The 11,936-nt window shown below is 35.4% G+C and overlaps 1 protein-coding gene across 1 annotated transcript; it reads right to left on the minus strand.

Annotated features, from left to right (window-relative positions):
• Positions 1–266: 266 nt before the first annotated feature.
• Positions 267–7,674, minus strand: LOC122277706 (probable aquaporin SIP2-1). The gene is made up of 3 exons (XM_043087801.1): positions 7,090–7,674; positions 716–976; positions 267–610 (listed from the first exon to the last, which is right to left on the minus strand). Exons 1-3 carry the CDS (start codon positions 7,390–7,392, stop codon positions 446–448), a joined length of 729 nt encoding a protein of 242 aa, XP_042943735.1. The 5' UTR covers positions 7,393–7,674; the 3' UTR covers positions 267–445.
• Positions 7,675–11,936: the final 4,262 nt, after the last annotated feature.

An 11,936-nucleotide genomic window follows, 5' to 3' on the forward strand; every position in this document is an offset into this window, starting at 1 on the left:
ATATAAATATTAATATAAATCGGTGAAAAACCCCTGAACCGTGACCGACCGAACCGGACCCAATCCAATCCTATCCGGTTCAGTCCAAAAATAGTTAATCCAATCGATTTTTCCGATCTTGACCGACCAAATCTCACCCCTACCTCTACTTATACGCCTTGGCACCATTCGTGCGTTTTGTGCTATATAGGGAGCTTTCCTGTAGCAGCTCTATTCCTAGGCACTGCAAGTGACGAGAGAGAGAGAGAGAGAGAGAGAGAGAGAGATTGGTGAATCAACTGGACATCCGGAATGACAACTACAAATTGATTACCTGAAGGAATTGATATACAAAGTACTGATGTATTCCTTCAAGTCAAATAGCGTTTCAACTTCACCCATTTTCACCTACCTAAATGCCATCAGATTGGATCATCCAACCCAACTTTGAAAAGCAAGAAACTTTTCATTCTGATTTACTCTTCATGCTTGCTTTCTCCTCTTTTATTGGCCGAACCACCAACTTAAAAATCCACACTGCCAGTAGAGTTGCCTCCATCGGGGCGAGCCAGTATACAAGTAAATGCTCCTTTGTTATATGATCCCCGCGTGCATAAGCCCATCCCATCACCTACATGAATCAGGAAAGTATGGTATACTCAAGTTCTATAGACAAAGTTTCTGCATCTTAAATAATGACAGAAAATTCTATAGATTAATTGTTGTAGATACTTACAGAGGCTGGATTCATACATCCACCAGTCAGATCGGAGCCAAGTATATGAAGAGTTAACTTGGAGACACTTGAGATCCAAGTCTTCATGAAGAAACTTCCAGGGATTTTTGTGGTCAGACCAAGCGAGATGGTGATAATAGCAAATGTCAAGAATCCTTCTGTTAATGCCCCTCGATGGATGTCAACATTTAAACGTGGCCCAAGTCCTACTTCTGGAAAGGTGTCCATAAGGAGCCTAACCCCACTAATAGATCCAATCACCTGGAGAGAAAAAATTAGGCCAGAAACACACCTACACAATGTAAGTATATATGTATGTGTTTATATATATATATATATATATATAAATTTATATACAAAATTTATATACAAGGCCAGAAACAAACACTATCATTTTCCATATATGTATATGTATATGTATAGAAATAAGTTCCCTCCATGATATAGAGCCCACAACTAATTGAATGAACATAATTTTCAATGTAGATAGTTCAGTAAACTTATATCATCTACTCCAAACAATAGTAAAAAAAATTCCTAATCACAGGGCATGAGTAACTATCATTCTTCATACATGATACGCGGTAATTTTTTTTCTCTATACATTACAGGAAATTTCACCTTACATAGAGAACATCGACAGAGCAGGATGCCCATTGAACAACACCACAACCAATATAAAGCAGTCATAGACCTGCACATTAATATTGCCTTTTCCATAAGGTACGTATTATTAGTGATCAAACAAGGAACTATCCAAGTACACAAGGAGTATAGAATAGATACGTCTAGCTTGAAAAGGCAAGAGAGTCGAGAAACTTCTGGAACTAAAGAAACATAAATGGGCAGCCATCCAACAATCATAGTGTGTACTAGAAAAGTATGCTTTAAGTTCCACTGTTTCCCTTGAGCTGTCTTCAAAGCTATGGCAGTTTCTTTCTCGCCATATGCAGCATATTAGACATACCAGTATCATTATCCACAAAACTTCCGCTTGGACATTCTCGAGTCTTCCTGTCCAGCACGATAATAAATCTACCATCCATCTAGACATCACCTAGTCTAGCCCAAAGAGACAAAAACCCACATGCAACAAGGCACTAGATATTTCACAATGGAGTGAGAGGTGATCTGTGGCTTCTCTGTCCTTCCTGCACATGTAACACCACTTCATTACCACGACATGTCTCCTCCGCAGGTTGTCGGTGTAAAGTTCTTATCTAGCGCGGTCGTCCAAATGAGGAAAGCCACTCTTGGGGGAGCCTTACTCCATATGGGTTTCCATGGAAAGAAGAGCTACGGTGGGGCATCAAGGTCTTGTAAAACAATTTGACTTTGAACACCCTCACTTAGACATGGCCCAACACATTGTCTTCCCCATCCTGTCTCAATCGAGCAGAATATAACCAAGCATAAAATGAATTACAGAGATTTGTCTCTCAATCCTGTGCCACTTTAATCAAACTAAACCCATTGGCGAACCCCCATTTGAAAACTTCAAATGATTTGCTACCAATGCATCCTTAGACTCATCAATGCAGAATCGCTCAGAAAGGCCATTTTGAAAGGCAGATCCCCACACCACATATAATACCTGGACTTTAAACCAGAACCATTGCCTACCTCATATCTGGTATGCCGTGAAAACTTACCCCAATCCCTCTGATATTTTTCCATGATCCTTCCATATAATTCCCAACCACATAATCCAAACATCCCAAGCACAGCATTCATAATTAGCATACCTTGAGCCATCATACAATAAGTAAAACCTTTATAAGAATGCCAATGTTAGTACCTTGATCTCCAAATTTTGATTGAGTTCCTCTTCTCTCCCCTTAACTCTCATTTTTTTTTTCTATTTTAATAACTTGAAATCTCGCAAACTTTGTTTAAGCAAAGAGATGGACCAAGTGCGCTTTATATGGGGGCCAATGTCACCCTAGATATCAAGACTCATATCTTATAGGCTTTTTAACTTCCTCTAAAAACTTAAAAAGATTATAAAAAAAATGAGTTAAGGAAAAAAAAATGCATTAGGAAAACTAAACAGCTCTATTAATTCCACATGAAATTACTTCCTAAATTAGACATGTCATTTTTCATTTAATAACTTTAACTTGTCACATATAATGTTTAATTTTCACTTACAAACATAATGGCAGAGTGAATGATGTGACTGAACAAGAGCGAAGTTCCCTACTTACAGACAAAATTATATATTGTAAATAGATAGGACAAATCTTTGATGCATTGATTGCTTATATTCTTCATCTTCAATTCAGATTGTAGCTCAATAAAAGTAGGTAATGATATATACAATTTCTTCATGATGCATGTGCAGCAACAACAATAGCACAAGGCTGGATCAGAAGTGACCAAGACTTCCAACAAATCAGCCTAGTTATATCCTCGCAACCTTAGAATATAATGTATTTGCACATATATATAGTTTTTATGTGTGTATACATACAAAGCTTTTTACATGTTTACGTTTATCACTATATATGCGGTATGTACATTATGAATGTTTTTTATTCATTTTAAGTCTATAGGGTTTTGAGATCTGTAGGGCATAAATTTCATCAAATCCCTATATGTTAAAAAGTGAAAAATTATAACAACCGACAATTATTTCCATAAGATCTCTTTTCTTCAAATGTGATTAAGAACACTTTGGCCCCATTTGGATAATGAGATGATTTCATCTCATCTCATCCCATCTCTTCTCATTTCATCTCAACATCCAAACACACCACTCAAATACAAATATTTTTCAATTTCAAATCTTAACTTTTTCATCTAATCATTACCTAACCATTACAACTTTTTCAACTTCCAAACAAAACACACTAAACAATTCAACTTTTTCAAAATCTCAAAACAAAAATAATATTAAAAAATTATATTCTAACAATATTTAACTATATAATATTTTTATTCAACTTTTTCTCTTTTTTCCAAAAACCCCATAAAACATCTTAACTCAAATCATTTCACTACTATTCACAAACTATTTCATCACTATTCACATATTTCTCATCTCATCTCAACATCCAAATGAGGCCTACTAATTTACCTTTTAAAAGTATAAAACAGGTTAGACCCAAAAGGTCTACTATTTCATACTCAATATGAGACTCAGCATATGCCCATGCAATGCCTTCACAATCCAATCCGCAATTTAGAGTATCAAAAGTATCATTCAATATGACATCAGCATATTTCCATGCAATGCCTTAACAATCAAATCCATACAATTCGGAATTTATCACACCCCAAGGATGCATCTGCCACAAGTGCAATTTCCTAACAATATTAGCCACAAGTGAGACTCTTTTTAATCACTTACATTATGAGTCAATCATTACACAATTCCCACCTCATACACACCCAAAATAGGACTTAACAAAGATTCATGCTACGCCCTAACATAGAATTGAAGCATGGTGAAGCGTGGGGAGAATGGTGCTCGAATGAGATGAGTGGGCCATATGAGATGGGGCTTTGGAAGCACATAAGAAGAGGATGGGATACATATTATAGAAATGCCCACTTGCAAAAAAAAAAAATACCCACTTTGAGGTGAGTGATGGATCCAAAACCAAACTTTGGCATGATATAGGGTGTGGCGATAGGGCACTCAAGGAAACTCTTCTAGAACTCTAGGCTATAGCAAGAATGAAAGAAGCCTCGATTGCATATCTCTTGGTTCTATCCAATAGTACTCCCCGATGGAATGTTGCACTCTTTAGAAATGCCAAGATTGGGAAGTTGATGCATTTTCGGAGTTTTATGACCCAGTACACTCCACTCATATGAGGAGGGAGTAGAAGACAAGATGCCTTGGTGTCATTCCAAGAAAAGGAAGTTCACCGCCCGCTCCTTCTACCAAGTCATGAACACACATAATGCAAATCCATTCCCATGGAAGAGTAATTGGAACAAAAGGCACCCCTAAAGGCAATTTTCTTTGTATGAACAGCTTCCTTGGGGAAGATCCTCACACTAGACAATTTAAGGAAACACCGAATCATTGTCATGGATTGGTGTTGTATGTGCAAAACGAGTGGGGAGTCCATTATTCATCTATTACTTCATTGCAAGATTGTCGTGACCTTGTGGAATGAATTCTTCGCTTGGGTGGGACTAGCTTGGATCATGTCAAGAAGGGTGATCAATCTCCTAGCTTCTCGGAGAGGTCAGTCTTCAGGATAATTCTCAGATTGCAACAATATGGAAGATGGTTTCAATATGCCTATGGTGGCATTTATGAAGGGAGACGAACGAAAGAAGCTTTGAAGATCGAGAACCAATCAATGGATGAGCCTACAGATTTAATTTTTAGATGTGAAACAACTATATTGGTTTGCTTAATAATAGTTATTATCTATAAGCAAAATAACTAATTGAAAGAGAATCTAATTTTTTTTAATATAATTGGGGTATTATCTCCTATTCATAAAACTTCTTTTAATACCTAATTTTGAAAACAAATCAAGGACATCAATATCAAAATACACATCATATATTAGAAATTATCCAAGAGTAATACATCATTTTGCCACTCCTATTTCATTTTTACCGTTGTTTGAAAATTTTGTACATTTTGGGTAAGACTTTTTAGAGTTGAACTTCTACATTTACTGGTTCTTTTACCAAATTTTACCATTTAAGGTTGATTTTATTTTAGGCAAGATTTTTTCCATCTTTTAAGCAAACCTATCTTCTCTTTTTCTTTTTTCTTTTTTCTTTTTTCTTTTTTTCCAAAATTCCTATTTTGAGGGTCATAATCGTTTTTTATTATGGGGGACCTACTCAAGGTGGGGTTTTTTTTTTTTTTTGTGGGGGGTGGGCGGGGTGCCAGGGCTTGCCCATATGCTTGGGTTTTTGTGCCTATTGTTATGTTCAAAAAGAAAAATTTAACAATAAAAAAAAAATAGCAACCAAAAAAAAAAAAAAAACAGAGAGAGGCTACGAAAAAGATCAGTGGAACAAAGTTGATGGCTGGTATTGCTGTGATACAGGTTGGTACTCTTATTTTAGCTGCTTTTAATGCAACAAAGGCCATCATTGATGAAGGAATGGATGGTGGTTGATGATGGATATTGGATGCCTCTTGAGTTTATTTATTAAGAGGTTTGAATCCCTTGAAGTATTCTGCCAAAGGAGGCCTAGCATTTCTCGAATAATCCTGGCCAAAATTTTAAATACTAAATTACCAAACAATGTGAGCAGAAGTACAGAACCGTGCCAGGTTCCATCAATTTCTTCACAGCTCTTACAGCATGGCTTTCTCTGTAGAAAGGCCAACACAAATATTTTGTACACACCTCTACTTCAGGCATAATTGTTCTTCTCCTTTATGTCGATGACATAATCATTACAGGAAGCAATGTAGCTGATATCCGCTTGTTTATTAATTCTATGTCGCGATGCTAAAGATTCATTTCAACAGCAATCACAAATATCTGATCAAGAGATAGTTAACTTGGATTTCTTTATAAGGCAGATAACTTGGTTAATGAAGATTTGGATCAATATTTTTTTCTTGCACTGGTTTGAGAGGACCCAATCTTAACTGTCCATCCGCCTTGATCAATAGTTTTAACATAGAAAGAAGCCATGTGCCAAATGCTAGCAAAAGTATTTAGTTCAAGATTTCAGAGGACCCAATCTCAGTTTTGAATCAGTAGAAAAGATGTATGCCACCCCAAATTCGCTTGCCCCAACCAAAGTACACATTAAGCAAAATAATAAAGCTTCAAACCCTGGAAGCACTGAGCATCCGACACAGCAAACAATATCTTCAAATTAAGTCCAGAACAAAAAGTTTCCAAAACATCTTCATCTCCATAAATTAAACAAAGCCCTTCTCAACAAACTTATTGAAATGCCACGCTGATTCAATTTAATTAAACAACCAAAGCCTCAGGTTAATGATATAATATAATCAATTCATCCTCCACCAAAAAAGGAAAAAAGAAGAATCACCCAAGAGATTCGTTTCTTTTTAAGCACGAAGCCGCCATAAAAGGATTAATTATCTTTGGTTCCGTGACAGAAATCTAACTCAAATAATTTTAGCTTATTTTCCTTTGCTGCAATTGCTCAGTTCAGCTGCTGAGAAAAGTTACTTAGTTCAACAAAATTTATAATGACATAATCTATAAATCCTTTTTTCCGTTTACTTTATCGCCAAGCAAGCAAGTAAAGCAAATCAGGTTGACACTGCAATTATACAAATCCATTTGATAATTAGGAAGTGCTTCGACACCCTGATAAATCAAACCTACTCATATTTCAATCAAAGAAGCCCATCTGCTAATAAAACATCGGTTCAAACAACCAAATAAAAGCACCAAGGAGCTAACCTGAGCTGGGATTCTAGCACCAACTCCAAAGAGGAAGCGGCTAAAATTCCCAGAGATGGCACCAGCCAACACGGTGAGAGGATTGTAAGCCCCACCTTTGGTACTCTTGGCCAAGAACGTGAAGAAGAACATGTTGATGATCAAGAGCGCACACTTTATAACCTCGCCGCTGGGTTCATGGCCTAACCCCAAAATCTTGTACACAAAGATCTTAATAAGAACCCCTGACCATACCCACATGAAAGACATGATGAAATCGGAGACGAGCAAACCAACTGCACCCATCTTCAGACCAGCATCCATGGTTCGATTGGAAGTGGAAATATTTCAAAATGAATTTTTTTTTTTGAAACCCAAACTCTTCTTCTCTTATTTTTTTTATTACTTTTTATTTTTCTGGGGGAGGGAGTTGTCCTACTAGAACACCATCTTTCACACTTTAAAATCTGGCCAAGATAGAAGTATCCATTCACAAACACTGATTTTTCATGGAAGAAGGGAGTGTTGCTTCTATGCCAATATTTCCTATGTTTTCTCCCGTATTTTACTGGTCAGGATCAAAGTTTCTGCGCGTTCAACTTCAGCCTGCCGTCTTATAATAAATATTGTTCCATACATGTAGGATTTTATTAGTTTTTCTTTTGTTTTTGGCACTCTTGAACGGGGGACAGTTTATTTATTATTTATTTAGGAACAGATTTCTTTCGTTTTCGTGAATAAATGAGTATTCCAAATTTCCAATACTATCAAAGTAAGACTAATATTATGTATAGTTATAAAGTGTATAAATATTTTATACTTATTTTCAAAAAAATTAGAGTTTAATATTATAAAGTTAATTTTTTTATATAAATCTCATATTTATTTATTTTTTTAAAAAGAATTGTGTAGTATTTGTATCGTCACATGAAACAGAAAAGGAGAATGAAGAAGAACATTCTGAACAAGCACAAACATGTAGAAAACACCATGCAGCAGACAAGTTGATGTAAAGCAAGATGCAGTAGTTGAAAAGCATAAAGCATAGCACAGAAAAATAAAGCAACAGAGAAGCATAAAAGCACACATCAACAGCTAATTAAGAGTGCACACAATTGCAGATGAAGTGATGTAAAGCAGTGTCTTAGGTTGTCATGAAAAACCATGTCCTAGATTACTTGTAAATCAGTAGAAAGTGAAAAGTTAATTTTAGGACTCTTCCTCTTTAGTTTTTCTATTTTCTGTAGTGTATATATATTTGTAACAGAACCTGCATTCGAGTAGAGTGAATGAATGAGATTTCCAATAGCCTTCTCTTCCATCTGAAGCTATATTCTTTTCTTATATCTCCCTTCCATCTCCTATTTTTCACAAGTGCTACTATGCACCTTACTTTCTTATATGGTACCAGAGCAGTAGTTGTTGTGAACAATGGAAGAAGAATCAGTCAACCAAAATATCCAGCATGTTTCACGCTTCCTCAACTTCTCTGACCAAAATAATCCATATAGGATAGAACATGGAGATAACACAGCAGCCAGTTTGGTTGCTGACCTCCTAACCACAGAAAACTATGTTACTTGGTCTAGAGCTATGAGAAGAGCACTCAGGTAGGGCTGAGCAACCGGGTACTGGACCGGGTTATGACTCGGGTTGGAATTCAGATTGATCCGGGTTTTTACAACCCGAAAATCCGGGTTCCGGCCTATACCCAGGTTTTTTTTTTTTTTTTTTTTTTTTAACAAAGCTTGATTATTAAATTTTTTTTAACAAAAAAATATTGTGGCACTCTTTTTCTTTGAGCCTAATACTAAATTGATACTGTATATTAATTTTAAGTGAAATGAATAAGAGAAATCTATACTGGTTACATATAGAGCTGATGCCACCAGATAGCATATTTCTACTGGGTTGAAAAAGCTTGTTAGTAAGCAATATTGATTTTTATTCTAAAAAAAAAAAAAAGGCAATCCTGATGATCAACATTCCTCATTACAAACTCATCCCAATTCGTGCAAAAACATACAAAGTGAAAATGAGAAGATAAATCAAATTAATTCAACATTCCTAATGATCAATAATTCCTGATGATCAACATTTCTCATTACAAAATCATCTCAATTCATGCAAAAACATACACAAAGTGAAAATGAGAAGATAAATCAAATTGGAACATTTCTGAAATTAAAACATACATACTAAGAGTCAGAGAGCTACCATTCTGCTCATTAAAACATTTCTGAAATCATCTATTTTCAAAACAGATTACAAACAAAATGAAAACTAGCCATGCAAGGAAATAAATAGAGTCAGAGAGCTACCAATTAACAAGAATTGAAATCATGATAGAGTTGATAACCATTGAATTCCAGAATTGCTGACAGGCTGATAGCATCAAACTTCCAAAAAATTAAAAGTTAAAACTTTACTAAAAGAACTCTAATCTTAATCCCTTTTATAATCTTCTATCAACCTCAAATTCTCAGCCCAATCTTCATCTTTGAAACTTCTAAAAAATCCCATTAAAAAAAAAGGAAAAAAAATTAAAAAAGAAATATAAAGAGCAATGCAAACCCCACTTCCAAATCTTGATCTGTAGACACAACCATAACAAATCATGTAAGAACAAGTAGTAGATGCAAGGACAGCAAGGACAGCATAGAGAAGGCACATGCAACAGCATTTGCAAAAGCAAAAAACCTGTAAATACATGGTTAAATATATAAACAACAGCACATAATTATATTCTGTGCATGCAAAAAACAACAAGACTGTTAATGCACATAATTATATTGCCATGTGGTTTAAAGTTCTTGGATGCATATGAAAACAAAAAACAAAAGAACCTAAAGAGATGACAATGATTTACGATAGAATGTTAATGTGTTTCACCAAAAAAAAAAAAAACAGAGGTGATGTTAATGGTAGGGATGTGTCATAACCAACCAGTCCAAATGAAACTGATTTGCAGGCTTCAATTTGACGAACTGCATATTGTAAGAGAGGGAGACTCATATCAGGATTTAGTATCTTCAAGCATCAGTAAGTCGTTATAAACTGTGTTTTTATAAGTAGCTGGTTGTTTGTAAATGCAATTAAAATAAATTATACTGGAGCATCTAACCAGTACGTAGACACTAGACATGAATAAAATAGGAGCAAAATTTGTACAAAATCTCTTACCTTCATTGAAAATTAACTAAGGATAAATTTTTCAGCATGAATGAGAATGGAGACTCACATCAGTCTCGATTGAAGATGAAGTTAGATGATTGTCTAAAAAAAATTAAAAATTGAGTTAGATAAATAATAAATCGAATTAGATAGATATTAAAAAAAAATATTTCACGTTTCAAACTTACCTTCAAGGTCCATCGACTGTATGTATTCTTCCAAATCCCGAATGTTAATTGGTTTGGTCCTTAACCAATTTTGGGTACAAATGAGAGTTTCAACAGTTTTTGGAGACAAGGAACTCCTAAAAGGATCCAATATGCGTTCTCCAGTACTAAATACAAACTCCGAGGCAACAGTGAAAATGGGGTGGCTAACATATCACGTGCTAGCTCAGCAAGGACAGGATAATTAACGGCATTAATTCTCCACCAATCTAAGATATCAAAACCGAGCGAGTCGTCTATACACATCTCAGAAAAATATTTATCTAGCTCTGATCTAAACTCCGTAACACCCTGTTCCTTAAGAAAGTTGGTAAACATGATCTTAAATTTAGTTGGAACCGGTGCTGGCTCATTACTAATATTTATATTAGTGCTGCTTGGCCTTCCTTGAGCCACATGAGAACTCCTCCCACTAGCCACATGAAATGTGTTATACTGCTCAATCAAGCAGCCTAAAAGGAGTTTAACCCTGTCCTCTATCTTATTCGCCAACTCACACCCTCTGCATTTTTGCAACGAGAAATTCATTGCCATCATTTTATATCGTGGATCAAGCACAAAAGCAACATATATCATCAAGTTGAACTTATTTGTGCTACCCCAATACTTCTCATACTTATTTCTCATATTTATGCCCATAGTACTAGTGATAATATCATCACTCAAGCACATATCATTTAATGTATCCTCAATTGTACAAAGTTGCTCAAAATAAACACTAGCTGTCACATACAAAGAACCAGAAATGCTCAATGTATCGTCATAAAAAAACTTTCAGTAACTCCACAAAAATCTATGCATTTTTCCAATCATTGCTAATGGGGTTCAAGAATTGGTCATCCACAAATGCATATTGTTCAAAGGCTTGTTTGTGTTTTTCAGCAGTACTCAACATCAAATATGTAGAGTTCCATCTAGTAGGAACATCCAAGCAAATCATCCTCCCACTAATTTTTTCCTTTACCGCACAAGCCTTGAACTTGGCAAATCTTGAAGGTGAGGATTTCACATACCGGACATCATCCCTAATCTTTAACACAAAATCAATTACATCCTTCAAGCCATCCATAACAATCAGATTCAATATATGGGCAGCACATCGCATGTGAAGAAACCACCCAGTATAGTACGATCATGGTCTTTTATTCTCCTCCTCATATAATCAACAACAACATCAATTGAGGATGCATTATCAACTGTGATGGTTAAAATTTTATCAATACCCCATTCATGCAATCCCGAGTTTAACACTCTCCCAATGGTTTCGCCCCTATGGTTAGGAATTTGGCAAAACTTAAGTATTTTTTTGTGCAATCTCCAATTGCAATCAATAAAATGTGCAGTAATGCACATGTAGTTCAGATTTTGCACTGAAGTCCAAGTATCGGTGGTAAGACAAATTCTTTGACCATCCAACAATTTTTTTAACTTATCTTCTCTTTTTTATACAGTTTAATACAATCCCTT

This window comes from Carya illinoinensis, chromosome 9 (genome assembly GCF_018687715.1).
Source record: "Carya illinoinensis cultivar Pawnee chromosome 9, C.illinoinensisPawnee_v1, whole genome shotgun sequence".
Classification (NCBI taxonomy): domain Eukaryota; kingdom Viridiplantae; phylum Streptophyta; class Magnoliopsida; order Fagales; family Juglandaceae; genus Carya; species Carya illinoinensis.

Coding starts and splice junctions, on each gene's coding strand:
- LOC122277706 (XM_043087801.1), bottom strand. CDS start 7,392: ATGGATGCTGGTCTGAAGATGGGTGCAGTTGGTTTGCTCGTCTCCGAT. Junction 977..7,089: donor GTGCTAGAATCCCAGCTCAG/GTTAGCTCCTTG, acceptor TTTTCTCTCCAG/GTGATTGGATCTATTAGTGG. Junction 611..715: donor GATGTATGAATCCAGCCTCT/GTAAGTATCTAC, acceptor TGATTCATGTAG/GTGATGGGATGGGCTTATGC.